The sequence below is a fragment of the Eptatretus burgeri genome, chromosome 5 (genome assembly GCF_056783735.1).
Source record: "Eptatretus burgeri isolate ZD-2024b chromosome 5, Ebu_testis_v1, whole genome shotgun sequence".
NCBI classification, from domain to species: Eukaryota; Metazoa; Chordata; class Myxini; order Myxiniformes; family Myxinidae; genus Eptatretus; species Eptatretus burgeri.
In genome coordinates this window covers 36,766,129-36,785,229 of record NC_140965.1, presented here as the reverse complement: position 1 = coordinate 36,785,229, position 19,101 = coordinate 36,766,129, and the positions used below count along the sequence as shown (strand labels likewise).

The 19,101-nt window shown below is 44.3% G+C and overlaps 2 protein-coding genes across 61 annotated transcripts in view; one reads left to right on the top strand and one right to left on the bottom strand.

Moving 5' to 3' along the window:
• The window catches only part of LOC147026244 (uncharacterized), an 80,617-nt gene extending 77,834 nt beyond the window's left edge, over positions 1 to 2,783 (bottom strand). For 11 of the 38 annotated variants that reach the window (XR_015058220.1, XR_015058201.1, XR_015058224.1 and 8 more), the window contains exon 1: positions 529 to 794. Coding sequence is in view for 1 of the 38 variants with exons in the window: in XM_085881472.1 (XP_085737598.1) it covers positions 1,875 to 1,938 (64 nt within the window). In the remaining 37 variants the exon portion in view is untranslated. Of the gene's footprint in view, positions 1 to 528; positions 914 to 1,712; positions 1,788 to 1,874; positions 1,994 to 2,726 lie in introns of those variants that run through there. The other 27 variants (XR_015058193.1, XR_015058192.1, XR_015058219.1 and 24 more) reach the window with 15 other exon arrangements.
• LOC147026243 (uncharacterized) overlaps positions 1 to 19,101 on the top strand; it is a 19,521-nt gene extending 420 nt beyond the window's left edge. The window contains exons 1-9 of one of the 23 annotated variants that reach the window (XR_015058230.1): positions 814 to 934; positions 2,348 to 2,510; positions 2,717 to 4,006; positions 4,325 to 4,405; positions 4,777 to 4,871; positions 6,019 to 6,152; positions 8,630 to 8,771; positions 8,933 to 9,050; positions 13,142 to 16,719. Coding sequence is in view for 2 of the 23 variants with exons in the window: in XM_085881474.1 (XP_085737600.1) it covers positions 907 to 934; positions 13,142 to 13,185; positions 13,372 to 13,532; positions 16,927 to 16,999 (306 nt within the window). In the remaining 21 variants the exon portion in view is untranslated. Of the gene's footprint in view, positions 1 to 796; positions 935 to 1,371; positions 1,431 to 2,347; positions 2,511 to 2,716; positions 4,007 to 4,305; positions 6,153 to 8,629; positions 8,772 to 8,932; positions 9,051 to 13,141; positions 16,720 to 16,926 lie in introns of those variants that run through there. The other 22 variants (XR_015058228.1, XR_015058229.1, XR_015058243.1 and 19 more) reach the window with 22 other exon arrangements.

Sequence of the window (19,101 nt, the reverse complement as noted above, 5' to 3'; positions counted from 1 at the left end):
ACACACACACACACACACACACACACACACACACACACACACACACACACACACACACACACACCGTGATGTACCTGACTCATACACTACCCCAGGGAAGGAAGTATCGCGAGGTGTATAAAGAGTTAGGATGGCTATTTAGCCTCGCGAAGCATGTCAGGTGAGCGCGCGCGCGCTCGCGAAGCACCTGGAACTCGGGACGCGCGAGGTCAATGACGTGACATCAACACGGAATCCCGGGGATTAAGGGAACCCCTCTCGAGGAACGGGCCGAGTGCAGTATGTAGGTGAGCATTAGACCGTGTAGACAAATGTAAGGTGAAAAAGGTGTCGAGTAACATGGAAACCTAAACGATGGTGTCATGATGAGAAGGTTGCGTGGACTCATGGATTTCTGAGATGCAAATGCCTCGAGAGAAACATTCAGCGCGTACGACGGACAGAGAGAGAGAGACAGAGACAGACAGCGTGGCGGACGCTCGTCCGGCAGGTACGACGAGCGCCGGTGAACAAGTTCAAGGGAAATACCTGGTGCGCTCCAGTAGCGTTGGGTGCGCCAAACCCGGGAGCTCGTTATGGACACGAGCAGGTGCCGATCGGAAAAGGGCCCGGGTGGGAGTCTCTGATCCCAGGCCTTCGCTGCAACCGGTGGGGCGGCTGTTGCTGTGAATATTTTGCGAATGGGGGTTGGAAATGGGGAGGGGGAACGAACGGCGGAGCTGAGGTGGGGGTCCCGATCGGGGTGGGGTCGAGCGCAGGGTGCTGCGGGGGGTAGGGTTGGGAGGCGGTTTAAAAAGGCATTTTGTGGCGTGCGCCGTGGCGTGTTGACGGCTGCGAGAGACGCGCTGCTGCAAGGGGTTCGTGGTACGACCCTCTCTGGCACCTCGACCCGTCGACCTGGATCACATGGATAATCGCCTCGCGTCGTGTCACGGTAAGACGGTAGGCGGGTGGCTAAAACTGGGTGAGGGAGGGGGTGATGTGTAACTTGTTATCCCACCACTCTTTACACCAAATATACGGACTAAGGTGTCGAGGACTTACGGAACACGTTTCTTCTTTCACATTTTCCCCGCACTAACGCCGCGCCCCATTAACTCACTGTACCGTCGTTCCCACGGTCACAATGATTCAACACAGCCGAGATACATCTATGTACATATACATCTGTGTACACATCTACGTGCATATGTATATATATATATATATATATATATATATATATATATATATATATATATATATATATATATATATATATATATATATATATATATTTAGATGATTATACATTCTGTATAAGTGCAGCACACAGCTTTCAAATATCTCGGCAAACTCATATTTTACCCAATTTGGCTTCCCTCCAACCAGTTGTCCTGGAATATCGCTGCAGAGGTTCCGAATGTTACACCATCATCACATTTACAATAGTACGTAGGTCCCCGTCCCTGTGTGCTCTGCGGGTTCTTTCTTCATCATCTCACTACTCTCGACCCACACACCCCCCATGACTCTGCCCGTATGTGAACGCCCCATGCTTTTGAAAGAAAACCCTGGAGGAAAACCCTCAGTTAGGTGTTAAATGAAATCCCATGACTGCAGTTCTTCTAAACCTCTTCTTTTTTTCTCCCCCCCCTCTCTCTCGCTGCCGCGCCCGACTCAGCCTACTCCTCTGCCCTGCTCTGCGTCAAAGCCTATGCGTTGGCTCTTACCGCAGAGAGAATGCCACCAAACCTGGGATGTTTCTCCCGTTTCCTTCTTTTCTTTCTTTGTAATGTCCTTCTCTTTTATACCCCCTCCCTTTCCCTAGCCAGGAGCCCCCAACCGATATTCATTCTATCTCCCTCCCCCACCCTCTTGGACCAGCCACTCACCATTCATCCTGAGCTGAACTCCCAGGTGGCGCATAGCTCTCACCATGTAAACTGCTTTTCCCATTCCATTTATACCTCGACCTTGTACTTAGTGCCGCTTTCATCCCCTTCTCTTTAACATCTACACTTTTTGGGCGCCACCATGGCGTGGTCGGTCTGGAATTCTGCTGTGGAGATAATGGGTTGTCAATTGAAATCCCACCATCACTTGCTCCAAATTCGGTGACCGTTTTCAATGCTGAGGTCATTGTTGTGAAATCTGAGGTTTCAGGCAAGAACCTGCTGATGAATATATATATATATATATATATATATATATATATATATATATATATATATATATATATATATATATATATATATATATATATATATATATTGATTGGTCCGTCATAAATGAACCTTGATGTGAACTTCAGAGCATTCATGAACCAAACTTATTTTGTCAATTTCATCCCGATGTGGGTCATCAGTTTCTGCATGCGGCCACAACACGTCCGGAATTGTACTGCAGTGGCGGCGTGGAATTGGTACACTCTCGAGATCATGAAGATTTGATGAGCGTCTGAACAATGTTTTGTTTAAGTACTTCCCTTGCTCTGCTTCCATCCGTCCACCACTCATGCCCACCTCTCGGTGTGTCACTCAAACCTCCTCCTCTCCACATCATTCCCATCACTTGTAGTATCATCTCACTGAACAAACCGCATGTTGCATCATGTTGTAATATACTGCTTGGATTTGAAGTACATACAGAGTGTGTTACAAAGAAGAGTACCTGACTGCATCAGCATTTTAAGGGTGAATCGCATGCTTTGTCGCTACTTGTCCCCCTGTGTCAGACAGCAATACCTGTGTGGACATGTGCCGTAGCTTGCAGCCTTCTCTTCCTCTCATCCTGCTCAATGCCTCCAACCCTGCCAAGTTCACGTACTTCTTTATATACCCATATATGAGTGATAGACTGTTATGGAATGTAAAGAAGTATGTATACTTGGTTTAGGGGATTCATCGGTGGAGTTATTTATTTATTTTCTTGATTCTGCTTCTGTCTTTTCTATACGAGACTTGCTTGAGGGCATTGTGATTGAATTGTGGTCCTTTAGGCATGCACGTGCTGGATGTAGCTTTTGTAGTTCAAATTACTCATTGAGTATGGTTGAAAGGTAGTCGCCAGCTGCTAACAGCTGCCCAAGGAAGGAAATATGATATAGAATGAAGGAGCCATGCAAGCTTCCCAAAAGGGGTAAGGGGGTACAGCAGTAGTAATTGTTCTCTAAGGGGAAAGGAAAAGTTTCATCAGAAAAACTTTTGTGAAGTACCTTACGGCTTTGGAGCTCATTTCAAAAGTTGTTTTTATATGAAGTTTTTTTCAGAAATTATTTGAGAATTTTTTGATTTCTTAGTTGTGATTTCATTCCGACCCACTGTTGGCTAATCATAACCTCAGGCTCACTCAGCAGAACAGTTCTTACATTCACCCCCTCCCTCGATATCGGGCAGCTCCATGCATCACTCGATCTCAAAGTATGATTCCCTAAACCCCTCTTTCTCCCCTGGAGACCTTCACGGCTCCCTTGCCTCGATCCCTGTGGCATGTGCTGGGCAGGCACGCACATCAATCGGTGGCTTAACACCGTGACAGGTGGCCACGCACCCCCATCCCCATCCTCACTTCTCCCACCCCTATTCCCTAAGCCCCAATGTCGTTCCAGCTCACCCTACTCGATGTGACCCCTACATAAACAGGACTATGGGCCACCCAAAATAGCCACCCCGTGCACCAAGCTTTCACCATACCGAGGCATGAGGTATGAGCTAGTTCTGGAACTGTGCAGAAGCATCATAGATCACTTGTGTGATGCCAGACTTGCATCAAATCCTGAAATGAATGACGAAAACTATAACCATCATCATCGTGTTACACTTTTACAATTAGTGACATTTATAAAGCACTTCAGCAGCTCCATGACCTTCTCTTCACGGCTCCAAATAAACCACGTTACCTTCTTGGTTTGTCATCCGCACCGGACACCGGAATCTCATCCCGTACATTTTAGTGCGTCGGGTGCTGAGACATCTCTGTTCCTGCGGCCCCACACTCCACCCACTAACACACTACTTCCACTCAGGTACACCATTTATAGCTCAGGAGTAAGTGCCCAAAACCAATTTTCTTGGACTTCAGCCTTTGGTTGAAAATGAGCACTGCAGTCATTTTGTACAAAGTGAAATGATCTGCAGATGTTGGGTTTACAAGGAACTTCAACGCAGAACAAGGCAATTTGGCCCAACAAGCCTGGTGGATAAATGTTTCTCGCTCTGAAAAAGTTGAGGCTCATGTAACGGTTTACTAGCACGTATTACCTTGTTTACATGTACGACATGCTCGCTATGTGTTCCGTTAAGTGCGTGCTAAACAATGTTATAGGTTTCTTTTCACCTCCCAGGGTATGTGTCCATGTGAAAGTCGTGCCGTCACTACAATGTGCTGACTGTTACGTAAGCAAGCACTGCTCATGAGATTCTCCGTAAGTTTCACGTCCTCAACCGATCCGTGAGTTATTGGCACGACTTGCTCGTAAAAACGCGACGATACGGTAGCAAATATCAAGGAGCATGCTCCATGCTGAACACACATTTTATTGCATCATTTTGAGGGTTTAATACAATTCGGTCATTATGCTTCATTTTCACTGTAATGAATCTCTCGTAAAGTGCAAAGCAAAGCACATGATTCCATTTTTGTAAAAATTAGCTTTGGATGACACCTGAAATGTCACCACCAACTGATTTTGTGTGTGTATACCTGTGTGTACATCCGCACTCACCTTCAAGCTATCCAGCCTGGGTTTGAATCTCGGCCCGGCTATAAACTGTAATCCTGGTGTTTTGCATGCAGGGCGATCGTCCCCTCGAATGGACTTTTAACTCGGTGTCCTGTATGAAAGCATTCGAAGGTGGACATTAAAAATCCCACGGGGTCCTTCACGAAGAGTAAGCGTGCCATCACCGGTATACTGAACAAATTACAAATCTTGCACACTCATTCGACTATCCTGCGTCAGAGTGGTGACCCGTCCGGGATCGTAACCGTTGCCAAGAAACTAGTTGGGCAGAACCAATGCTCTGTATAGGGCACGATGAATGAGTATATATGTATTGCAGAGCAGTCGTGCTACCGAAGCGGTTTATCAGCAAGGATTATAGTGGGTGGTTTTCCATTGCCTTCCCAGCAGTAGTTAAGGCAGGAATTTAGAATATGTTCAGGGTGCCAGTGATAACTCGCCGACTCCTCGCTGATGACGTAGTGGGATCTTTCACCTCCACCAAATAATTCCGGCAGGTGCGACGTGCATGTTTTCGTCCAACCGAGGGACTGCGCACACATTTCTAAATCACCCTAACTGTGAAATACGAGGTCGACAGTCTGGATTCGAACCAGGATAGACAGCGGAGAGGCATGTGTTTCGAGACTTCTCAGCCATTCGGATAATATATCATATCAAAGACTTTAAAAATGGTATGTGCTCCTTCCCTGATGCCTGGTGTTGGCTTCATGGATAGGGTGGCAGGCTTTGGATCCGAGGGTCGTGAGTTCAAATCCCGCTAAGCTGTCTCATTAATACCAGGTGGGGTTAACTCGGCCTGTCATCCTCCCGAGGTTGGAAAAACGAGTGCCAGCTTGCTGGTATACTGTGTCGGAGTGGCGACCCGTCCAGGATTGTGCCCAATAGCCAAGGAGACTGCTTAAGCAGCACCGACGCTCTGCACAGAGTATGGTCCCAATGTCCTCCTCCTCCTCCTTCCCTGCTTGGCACTCAGCATTTAAAAAAGATAGAGCATGGACAAACAATGCTGGGAAGGCAATGGCAAACCACCTAGTATAAACCCTGCCAAGAAACTGCTTCGGCATCACCAATGCTCTGTAAAGGGTATGTTACATCAAAATCGTGTGTGTGTGTGTGTGTGTGTGTGTGTGTGTGTGTGTGTGTGTGTGTGTGTGTGTGTGTGTGTGTGTGTGTGTGTGTGTGTGTGTGTGTGTGTGTGTGTGTGTGTGTGTGTGTGTGTGTGTGTGTGTGTGTGTGTGCGCACGCTTGGACTAACCTAGACTAAACATTTTTCATTGCGGCTGTTTCATCAGAGACACAAATGCGTGATTTTTATATCACGGCTGAAAATCCTCCCGGGACACTTGCTGATGTAAATGACAGAAGATACTTGCAGAGAGATGTCCAGGCAGGTGGAAGGAAACAGACGTCCAGGGAGAACCAAAAGGTGCATCGATTACACTCAGCATCACAGACAGATACTTTGACCTTTTTAGTTTCACCGCAATGATGAAACACCTGGAAATATGTCCGGCATTCAATGTAGCTTGCCAAGGAAATGGGGATTACAGAGACGGAGATACATACGATAATGTAAAGCGACAGGCTAAATTCTACATTTTATTGAGGCCATCTACTTATTACGTACACAAAAAGGAGGGTGGAGACTGAAGTCGGAAAGAAAAATTAGCTAAAGAGGAAGATAATGAGACGTTATGCGGGAGGAGGACAGTGGAGAAGTTGAAGAGTACAAGAGAAAACAGTTTCGAAGTGTATCGGTTGAAGGACAAGGAAGGTGATGTAAAGGCACATATGCATGGAAAGGTCAAAAATTCCGTTGTTTTACAGACCTAATATGTAGATCGCCCTATAATGAATTAGGTAAAATATAAATCTTTACAGGACTGCTTCGAAGCTTTGGGAATGGTGGAGTGTTATATTCGATTTATAGTCTTATGGGAATGACCTTGTTGTGAAAATAACAGTAATTGTCAAGCAAACCATGAGATCTACAACCAGTTTAACAACACTCAGAAATAATAACATAATTACTTGTCTCGACTAGCTATGCCAGAGTCGATGATGGCAATGAAGATCATTTTGGGGTTTTGTGTCATGTTACTGCCTTCCATTTTTAATAAACGCTGGTAGCCGTGTATAAATTGCAGGCGGGCGCTTTCAAGAAAGTGTCGGAAACAGAAGCAGTGACATTTCCCACCACGTCACTCTCCTGCCATTTCTAAGCATTGTCACCAAGAAGCACTGAGAGCTTATGCAACTGCAAGGTTCGCCAACGCTCACCACAACATGCCTAAAACATACAACTTGCCCAGCGACAGCCCTGTATGTGTTGTCTGTCGAGGTGCCTTGCTAGCTTTGGCAACATTCAGCAGGTCAAAGCCAAGAAGATTTTGGCACAAACTCAAATTTTTTTTTGACCTAAAAGCGAGAATGAAGACAGCAAGCTGCTTGTTTGCAAACACGCGAGTACAACTCCCGCCAGGAAAGGGTACTAGCCAAAGCAGGTCTAATTAAAAAAGCTGCACCTTTGGTTTGCTTTGGAAAACAGAGACAGATTTGTACAGCACAGTGTCACAGATCGTATAGCAAAAGAATTAGGCACAATGGTTGAGTGGAGTTGAAAAAACCACCACTGTTGTTAAATTTTCCACCATAAATGGGCCATATGCATACTATGTATGTGAAAGGAGTGAACACACCCTCTCTCATGATATATATATATATATATATATATATATATATATATATATATATATATATATATATATATATATATATATATATATATATATATATATATATATATATATATTACATGTGATTTCATTATCTCTTCTCGCCTTACTCCGACATCCTCCCAATCGCCATTATTTCTCACTCACATCCTCCCTGAATTTCAGTCCCTGTCCTTCCTTTTCTACCTACAATCTGCCTTTACAATTCCATTTTGTATGTATATTTTTCTCAATTTGTACCTGAAGGTATTCATGAGAAGAAAGAAACTATTCGAACCAAGATTAGCCTTCCACTCCCAAAGAAAACCTTCATATGTCAAATGGGATTGCACAATCCTAACTGTCAGTCTTGGGTGCTTGTTTCATTCCTATTTGGAGATACCTCCTCTGGATGTCAAAATGGACGAAATGGCGCAAGCAATAGCAAGCTGTTAGAATTAAACAAAATTGTCACTCTTGGGTAGTTGTTTCATTCCCATTTCGAATAGATACCTCTTCTGTGAAAATAGATGAAATGGCTTCGCAATCTGTGTCAGAATTAAACAGAATGCAGAAACAAAGTAGGTATTCAAAGGACATTTAACATTTCATTGGAATCAGATACTTATTTGCCCAAGAAACACCAACACTATGGACACAATTTATACTTCGTTACGCTTTCTTGGCTTGTCATGGACAATGGTGAGTGCTATTTGTAAAACTTTTTGACCACCTTTTGTATTTTAATTATATTTCAGTTTTTATATTTCACTCAAGAGTCATGGGCCTTTCAAGTTTTTCAATTGTCCTAACTATTTTATTATCTGTTTATGTCAGCAACGATACTTTTGAACCCTGGAGCCATGAATACGACTTCCAAAAGTTAGTTGGTAAAGTGTGAAAACACTGAGTACATGGAGTTAGTGGTGTACGACTCTACTCCAGCTGTCCCTAGTTATTAGTTATGGGTTTTTCGGGAGGCAGCGATTTTGCAGTTTTCATCTCGGAGAGTGAAAGGAAATAAGCAAAAGCGTGTTTTCGGCTGTTTCGGAGTTGAACGTTGCTCAACACTGACCGACCCATAAATTTGTACCATGCTTGAGCAAAGATGAGTTCCAACAGAAAGGGGCATTTTCCTCTCACTGCCTGTTTTGCATTATACTGCTCCACCATTTAATCTGATCAACAGGGCCATTGCTCAATGCCATTGCAAGCCACCAGAACGTCTACCCGCCATACCCTCCAAAAGAAGCATCGCCAGCATCACTGAGACTGTCTTTTAAGAGGATTCCCAGCAAGGCTCAAAACTTACTCGAGCTCTTGAAAGCCTGGTAAGATGTTTTAAGCAAAAATCTTCGTATTTGGTTGCGCCTTTTTTTTAGTGGCTGTGTGCTGGCAGGATAGCCATGAGGTATGCATACTTGCTTCTGAGCTGTGTAACCTGGGTTTGAATCTCGACCCAGCTATAAACTGTCATCCTGGTGTTTTTCAGGCAAGGAGAGTCATCAATGTGTGTGTCGTCCCTCGAATGGACGTTAAACCGGCACCCCATCTGCTGGCATTCGTTGGTGGACGTTAAAAATTCCCACTGTGTCCTTGGTGAAGAGTAGGTAAGATATCGCTGGAATCCTGAACAAATTCAACATTCTTGCTCTAATTACTGCTGGGAAGGCAATGGCCAACCACCCAGTATAACCCTTGCCAAGAAACTGCTTTATCAGCACAAATGCTCTGGAGAGAGTGTGGTGCGCATCATCATCATCATTGTAGTTTTTGGGGCAGGTTTGAGTCAGGATGCAAAGAAGCTTCTCTTCTCTTGCAAAATTTATTGTTGTATCTTTTAGCCATTGTTCCTTTGAAAGTCATTGAATATCAAGTTATAAGAGTATAGTTGTGTAGTTGTTGTCCATGTGTGTAAAATCATCCTTGTGAAAGTGTGAAAGAATCTTCCACAACACCCCCTCCCTTCCTCGCCCCCTCACCCATTTCCACTTCTTTCACCATCGTACGGAACACAATGTGTGCCGTGTACAATAGATGCCATTGTCAATGGTACTTTTGTGTATTTGAGCTTCCATTGGCACTGGGATGCCACCGACACACCATACGTGACATTTTGTAAATTAGCACTGTCTATCTGTTTGTACATCTGTCTTCCTGTCTGTTTTCTCCTGGCATTGATGTAAGTTGTTGCACATGTGTATTTTACAGTGCTCCCTATTGGTGGTGCTCCAGTTTCTTAAGTTCGTTGAGTTGACCTATTTCAATCTCCCAAGATTACATACGATTATGAAGCAGTTTCTTTACTAGTTTACACAAGAGCAAATTATTAATACCCTACTGGTTTCACTGGAGGAGACTATAGGTTTTCTCTCCATCCGTCCATGTCCGTCCCACCTGTGGTTGTTCAGACTTTTTCCCATACCCTGTAACATATTCAACTGAAACTTGGTACCTGGCTTTATTATGATAAGTTACAGAACAAGTTCGAGTTTCAGGGCATTTCATCATTTTTTTTTACAGAGTTATGCCTTTTTTGCACTCAGAAAATATCACTTCGGTGGAGGACATGTATTGCAAAGCAATTTTCATTCTTGTGACTTTATCCAAGCATTGAAGCTCATGGAAGAAGGAAATGACAAAAGGATGAGAAATAAAGGTATTGCAGTGTGGTGGTGAGAAACAGACAGACATGAGACAGACGGACGAGCAGGATGAGAAGAGTCGACGTAATATTGTCATTAACTGCAGCAGTACGAACGAAAGGATTGCACAGAGAGTAGAAAGTGAGACAAAGGAGGAGAGATGAACAAAAGGAATAAAGTTGAAGATGTGGACAAGGAGTATTTCGGAATGATTGTGGCCTGTGAGGTGCAAGTTTGGTAGATTGGGGGTATCAGCGAAATGTCACAACCCACATTATGATATGAAAAGGATCCTCTCCTCCTTCACATCTAACCTCCTCTCACTACACTTCTTTCCATTCACATGGGACCTGCCTATGAGTTTGAATGTTGTCCCATCTCTAATTTGCTTGTAGATATGAAAGAGCCGATGGTACCTTTTCGTAAAAAACTCCCCCAAAAAACCCAGGCTATTGCGTGTTGGTATCCAAGCTAAATTCTATACCCCTGCCATAATCGAAGGATGGTATCTCGTCCGTGGCATAGGATAGCCTCGAGGTATGCATTCTCGCCGCCTCTAAGCTGTCTAGCCTGGGTTTGAATCCCGACCCAGCTACAAACTGTCATCCCGGTGTTTCACAGGCAGGGTGATTCATCAGTGTGTGTGCCATCCCACGGATGGATGTTAAACTTGGTGTCCTGTTTGCCAGCATGAGTTGGCGGACATTAAAGATCCCACTGTATCCTTCACGAAGAGTGGGTGAGCTATTGTCGGCACAATGGCCAACTTCCAAATTCCTGCCATAACCTGCAGAGGGCAGTGCATCAGCGGCACAGCCGCACTCTGCCAATGATGCTACCCCCGCAACCTTGTGCTGAATATAAACGAAGAAGAATAAGTGGCGTACCCACACCTCCAGAAATGGTGCAAAAGAACAGCCAGGTGTTGCCTCGGTCATATAATCTTATACCACTTGTCACTGCACACACTTTCAAATTCTACATTACCTTAGAATCCCAAGTGTGGCACCGCAATGTTGTACTTTGATGTCGTCTGTATATGTGGTATTGTTGAATGCCAGTTTGAACATTACTCATTCCCTCTAAGGTAGATGGAACTCCATGGGTATGTTGGAACAGTCATAGCGAATCACTTTGATCGGCATCACAAAGTTCACATCACTTCATTTGCCGGTCAACTTGTGTAAACCAGACTCATTCCTTCGCAAGCACCTCCATATCATTTGCTGCAATGTATTTAATTAATTACTTCATTATTCATGACGGTTTCAGAATCCTGTATGGGTGGGTTTGCGATGTTTGGCCAAACATTGCTTCTTGACTATTGCAGCACAGCCCACATAGAGTGTCAGGATGTAAAACGATATCCACCTCTGGTTTCATGATAAAGATGAATGTGTAATAATCTTACATTTCACAAAAAAGTTATGATGAGTGTAAAAATAGATGTGGAACACTCAAAAATGATGAGTGCTCCACATCTATTTTTAACCCATTGTTGAAATGTAGATCATGTCATTAACGGCATGAAGTGCAGTTAAGAAACTTTGGTTTGTAAGTATTGGAGGAGAGAGAGGATAAGATAAGCTCACTTGTGAGTTTTGGAATCGAGGAGTTTCCTTTATGTAACCTGATATTTGAATGGATAGAGAAATGATGCTTAAGCATTATACCTGCCAGAGTTTAGTGCTGTTGCATGTTTGGAAAAACTTCGACCAGATCTGCAAAATGAAGTCGCTGGAGTCCTCGAGATAAATGCTTTGCTGAAGCTGGTAAAATGGAACCAGATCAACTACTCAACGGATTTGGTCCCCTTCAACCAGCTATAGCTGAGCATTAAACGCCTCTGGAGCTGCACGACTACTTGCAATATAACCCCCACCCCTAACAACACCCTATCAACCACATGTTTACTGGTACAACCCCCCAACTGCCACTCTCCAACTCTATGCATACGTCATAAATAGATTGTCCTTGGATCTTCAACAACACCTAACCTGATAACACACTGACTTCTTAAACCTTCTTCAACGAATATGATCTTTGAGGTCGATCTGTTCAGGTGCATGTGCAAATACACCACATTTAAGGCCATGAGCATCCAGAAGATCAAGGTGTCGAGGAAATAAACATGAGGAATCGAGGAATGTCTTTCATTTTATAAAACCTTGCCAACACCTGCGGCATGATTTACTTTATTTATTTATATTCCACGCTGTCAATATCAGAGCCTTGTACCATTTGTTTTTCTTCATGCCTCCGAGGTTTGGAGAGGGTTGGCCATTACAAGGCCACACTCTTTCGTTTAACCCTTTCCGGACATTTATAGGGGCATGGAGCTATCATGTACTGCCTTTTGTTGTTTTCGTTATTGTTATGATGTTTCTTGTACATTGGCTGTACATAGCCAAGTTTACGTTCTTTGACTCCACTGTGCAGTACTTGGACCTGTTTACAACATTGTTGCCATTCTATCCAAAGCAACTGCACAAAGCCTCTCCTTTTTAGTTGGTAATCTGACCTATATAGACCCTCAATTTAATTGATCTGTTTCAACTCCAGTAATCTTCTCCACTTACAAGTGTTCATAATAAGCACTCGCAGCCTCAATTTCCACACCGATTATGATCGTGATACTTGTTTTTGAAAACAAAATTCATAGAAGCATGAATGGTGTAGAGCTATTACTATATGGCTGGCAGAGGACCATGAGGCCAAAGGTGGTGACACATATATGGTTTTCCTCTTGAATGGGAATTCACATTGGCTGCTTGTGGGATAACATGGTGGGCTTGCTGGATTGCAAAAGGATGCACAAATGGTGGTTTTATTCATTGAAAGGGATGGAAGCTTCCGATTTGGTTAGATGTAATGATGGTTAACTAAATGCTGTTAGTTTAACTTCAATATCCATGTTAAACAACCACCAGCAGCACATAAATGTCTTTGCCAAATGGTCCCAGTTATTCACGGTGCTAACTTGATGATGTTTTGGTCCTCGGGTTAAACCCAGAGATCTTTTGCTTCCTCAGCAGTGTATGTGTTGTTTGCTGCAGGTTTGATGGGTCGAGGACGGAGGTGGGAGAGACGGGCAAGAGCGGTGAGAATGTCAAATGAGAGGGAATTTCCCCTTTAGGCACACTAGACTAGCTAGGCCTCAGGCCTCACCATTCCAGTTGTACCTGTGCACTTCAGGCCAACTTCTTGTACTTCTGCTATTCCCTCATCATCCATCTCCCAAAGTGAGCTCAGCTTTGTCACTGTAGCTGTCTCTGTCATTCCACAGTGGGCCTTGGATATTAAGCAATCGGCCTGGCTAAGTAAGCCAAATGAGAAGCCGGGATACCGTGAAAAATGTCCACCCGCAGGGAGCTCGTTTGCTTGCAATCAATATTTCCTTTGGCTGAAGATTAATATGGGATGTCACGCATCAGAGAAGGGTGGCAAGTATGTCTAAGTCATTTTTTTTTTCTTCCAGAATTAACATGTTCTTGGGAAGCCAAGCCATCATTTATGGAATGGATGACATACATTATTGGAAATAATTTTGGAAACAGGGGGGAAAAAAAGGGCATAACATGCAAATAACTTGTGATAGAATCACATCTCATGTGTAAAACTGTAATGTCCACAGTACAGTCATGCATTGATATAATAAGATATAATATGCTGTGATTGGCTATCATGAAAGCAATGAGAAGGGAGCACCTGCAGATGGCTCATAAGAGTGAAGGTGGTGATTTATCATAGTCGTGTGATGAATAGTATGGCTCCTCGGAAGGAAATATCACATGACAAGCATATCGAAATCAGTCTTAGCCAATGGGGCTGACTGTTTTGGCACGTTTCAGCAGGAAGTGTATCCAAGACTTTGAGGAGGACACACCAAACCAAAACTGTGCACAATAAAAGTGGTCGACGAAGAATGGCCGAATTCTTCAAAAGTGAAGTTAAGTTGCTCAGGGTATGTTCTCTATGTGAGAGGCATCAATCCACCAGAGATCTTGAGATTGACAGAGCTGAAAGTATGGGCATTAATGTTTCTTCAAGAACAATAACATACATATGAGCACAAAGTGATCTCATTAGATGTGTATCTGCCTGAAAACCCTCTTCTTTGTATACAAAGTCGAGTTTTGTGGAAGAACTAGTGCACTGAACATAACAGGACAAAAGTAACAGGAGAGAGTGAGGGGGTGTAGCTGGGGGACACCAACAGTGGAGTAAAAGGATAAGATAGAGGGAGACTTGGATAATCAATGGGGAGAGAGAGGGTAGGAAAGGACACATGGGGTGTACAGGATGGATACAGAAGGAAACTTACATGAAGGAAAAACTTGAAATTCGGAAGGAGGGCTTGGGGAGTGGGGTGAAGGTGAGTGGGGTGGGGGTAGTGAGGGTTGAAAAGATTATGGTTTTGGATGGTGAATGATCTGAGATGGTGGAGAACAGCTGTCTTGAAGATGTGGAGGGAAGAATTAAATTGAAGAGATTGTGGAAGTTGGTTCCACAGGTGGGGAAAAAAAAAAAGAGGACAGAATGAGAGGAGGTGAGCAGTGGTCCTAGATTTAGGGAGTTTCCACAGAAGGGGGTTGATGGTGGGCCATGTGCACCCTGCAGGCCATAAAGGAGGCGGTAAAAAACCAAGAGACAACTGACCTGTCTGCGAAGGGAAAGTGATAGGTGAATAAACTCAGCATCAGCAGGGAGAGATTCCAATGATCTTGAACAGCTTCATTTCCACAGAGTTCAGCTGAGCAAGGTGTGATGCAGGGAAGCCAACCAAGAGGGGAGAGCAGGAATCAATAAATCTGCAGATGAAGGCCTTGTACGTGGATATGAGTTCAGGTGTGCCAAGGAAGGACTTTTTACGATGGAGGATGCTCAGTCGGCAGCTGGTTTTAGAGGCCAACTTTGAGATGTGGTATTCCCAAGAAAGATCATGGCTGATAGTGAGACCCAGGAGTTTGAATGATTGAACTTCCTCAAAAGGATTGTTATGAAAGTAGATAGGAGCATTTGCCAGACGGTCCTTTCAAAGAGTGAGAGATTTGTCAGGATTGAAAGACATATTCCAAGTGTTTGACCACCTTGTGAAATTGTTAAAGTTTGAAGAGAGGGAAGAGGATGCAGACTGCCTGTCTGAAGGATGAGGGATGTCATGGTAGAGGTTGGCGTCATCAGCAAATAGATATTAGGGATTTTACAGAGAGTCAGAAGGAATTTGCTGAAGCTGAAGAGGAAACCAAACAAAGAGGCTAAAATAAGCAGCAGAAATGAAACAGTGGGATGAACAAACCTGGAAGAAGGTGCTCTTTACAGATGAGTCCAAGTTTGAAATGTTTTACAATAATCATCAGTTTGTACAAAGACAGGCTGGGAAGCGGTATAACAGTCAGTGTACAACAGCCGCAGTGAAGCATAGAGGTGGATCAGTACAAGTGTGTGGCTGCATGTTAGCTAAAGGTGTCAGAGATTTCACCAAAATTGAAGGTATACTGACTGCCAAGAGATGCAGGCAGGTTCTGATCCATCATGCCATTCCTTCAGGAACACGTCTCTTTGGGCGAGGATTCATCTTCCAACACGACAATGACCTCAGGCACGCAGCCTATTTGCTGAATAACTATCTGGAATGTAAAGAGGCTGATGGAACACTTACAAAGATGCCTTGGCCTGAACAAAATCCTGATATCAGCATCATTGAGGGTGAAAGGGGTTACATGTACAAGAGAAAGTCAAGCGGCAACCAAACACCATGGATGAATTATGTATACAGGATATTTGGAACAACATTCAACGGTCATACATTGATAAACTCAATGTGAGCACGAAAACTAGGTCTCAGGTGCTATAGAAGGAAAGGGAACGCATACCTCGTACGAATATGCTGTATATACAACGTATTTTTGTTTTGTTTCTGTATATCTTGTGTAATTATACATTGTGTATGGTTTTTTTTTTGGGGGGGGGGTTTGTATACATGGTCGAGGTTCGTGGAAGAGCTGGAACAGAATGAAAAGGGGAAATACGAAGAGCAGAATGGAAGTGAGAGTGAGATAAGATGGAAGGGTTGGGGGATAACACATGGGGGTGAACATGCTGCACGGAAGCATGAAACACAAGAAGAGGAAGGGAAAAGTGAGGACGAAAGAAAAAAGGAACAAACCAACAGACAAGTTACAAACGAAAAGAGGTGAGGGAGAAAATTTTCAATAACCTGGGAAAAGGGAGTGCTTGGGAATGGGATCATTTTGGGGAGAAGAGATCATGAGTATGGATGGATGCGGGGTATAGTGATGAACATAAGCTGTCTTGAAGTACAAGACTGAAGAATGGGACTGAACAGACTGGGGAAGTTGGTTCCACAGTCGAGAGAAAAAGAGGAACGAATGAATGCAGGTGAGGAGTGAGCCAGGAGTTTGGGAGCACCTCTCAGCTTCAACCACTCATCAATTTGGGCACATCTTGTGTGTGTTTCCATAATTATTTCCAATATTGTGCATAACCCAAACTATCAAAACAGATTAATTTTCATACCTTTTTATCAACATTCATGTTTGCCAAAAGTATTGTGGGGGGGGGGGGGAATGAGATGATTTGATACAATAAAAATCTTTATATTCCTATGATGTATCTTTTGCTGCTGTTTTAATTATAGGGCATTGTCAAATATGTTCTTCCTTGTCCGAGCAACACATCATCACCCACACCTTAGGCGCACTTTTGTACATGTGGGCCGATACATATGATTGCATCATTCACAGGACGAGACCACAAATACAGAAGTTGGCTCACTTTAGTGTATCAATAATTTTTTTGGCCAACCCTTCTTCCCCAGACTCCAACAGAGCCGACCCCTCCCGCTACACTGTCTCCATCCTCTTACACTGGAGCGGGCCATATACTGCTGAGAAAGCCTGGCATACATAATTAATAAAGACATCGGCGGATGGCTGGTGCGCAAGAGGGGACGGCGCGTGCAAAGCTATCGATGTCCGCAGCGCCCGCTCGGGGGCGTCTAAAGATGCATTTCCTGCCATTACTATTTGGCTAATGCAGCGTGTTGCGAGGCGAGGAAGGATAGAGCAGAGAGAGAGAGAGAGAGAAAAAAAAAAAGAGAAAGAAAGGGGTCTCTGCAACCCCGCATGGCACACAGGAGCGAAGGCACATAAGAAGCTAACAGGCATGTCCACCTGCCTCGCAGGACACCACCCTCTCTTTCCTTATTTTCTTTTCCCACAACTTCGTGAACAAATTCGATCAGAGCACACCTGGCAGATCCCTTGTCCGGCAGGATGGTGAAGAGGTCGCTCACTTTTACCTTTGAACTGTACTAGTTTGTGTTCCAATTCTGACCCTTAACTGCTGTCCTGCTGCTTCACGGTCAGGGTGTTGCATCACAAAATGCACGGTCCCTCAAACGGATGATAAGCTCGATAATATAATATGCCGAGTGTCCTATATGCTAGCATTATTTCATGGACTCTAAAAAAAACATCCCACGGTGTCTTTGGGGAATAGCAGGTGAGTTATCAGCGGCATCTTGAGCAAGTTACAAATTCCGAGCTGCCACCTTCACGAGTCGAACGCCAAGTCTGGCCAGCCAGTGCGCGAAAGACTTGGACCAAAATCATCCGCTCCCAGCAGTCCCCGCAAGAAGGTGCAAATCATTTGAGCCATGGAAGTAGGAGTAGTGGTAGTAGTAATCAGCGGATCCCATTCGGGAAATTGATATAACCCTGGAGCTGGGTGTAAAAAGGTTTGGCTGTAGTCATATCGGCATGCGCTCACGTTTCGACCCCTTGGGGTTGGTACTCACAAACGGCGCACCTGCCCGCTGATTGCGCACTTTCTGCAGGGAGAATGAGTGGGCTACAAGCGAGCGAGGAGGCCTTGAGAGAGGGACCATAAGCAAGCGAAGAGCCATGAGCGAGGAGACAACCATGAGTGAGTGGCCATGGGAGGGGCCACGAGCTCGAATGGGCAACGCCGCGGACGAACCGTGTGAACCGCTCGCCGAGTCGTTTCACTCCATCACGGTTATCTGGATTGGGAAGCTTCCCTCGCATTTCATTGGCGATTCATCGCAGCATGGAAGCAGTTTTCTTGGCAAAGTGTGATCATGTGAATTAGCGTCCATTTTTATGAGCTCTGTTCATTTTACAGCTTCTCTTTGCTCAACGCAAAGACAGACCTATATGGGATGTATGAGGGAGAGCGAGTGCATATCATGATTTTATTACATTGAACCTCAATCGACTACATTTGTCACATACTTTGTTTTTTTTTTTTCAACAAAGATGCAATGCTTGCCGAGGACCTTGAGTATGCATCACCTGTAGGACAAGGACATGATGGAAAGGTATTTATTACAAGGAGATGATCAGACAATGCACACAATGACAGCATACTGGATTCAAAAGTGGAGGACACCAGTTTCATGAGTCGCTGGGAACACCAAAAAGTTGATGACGCAATGATTCATAGTTGTTGCGTACATGATGTTTTATAATAAATCTAATCATCGCAATGAATCGTGCAACACAATTGCATGGCGTAGTCCTTTGACTCCAAATTGCAACCAAACTGAAAATTGAAATGGTTTCTCTTTACCAATGGAAGTGCGTAAAAGGAATGCTTCATGACCGCTGAAGTCAACAACGGGTCTCATCATGGAAAACGATCGCAGAGAATTGACTGATGAAGGCCAACAAGGGCTGAAGCTGCCAGACATTGTAAGCGGGAGGACGTTTCGGAGTCCGAGAGCATCTTATGTGGGGCACGACTGCCTCCCTCAATTAGGACAACTGATTTGGCTGCTAAATCTTGCTGTGCTCACGCCAAACCATAAAGCGCCGTTCATCTTGCCAAGCTGTCGATGGCTCTCCGGATGTGCTTGCACCCCCACCCTATACCTGCCACGACCATTCCAGCCATGCTTTATTTTCAGTGACTTCAAGCAAGGCCATGACAAGAATGGAGATCACAAACTAGATGTACTATTGTGCTGAGA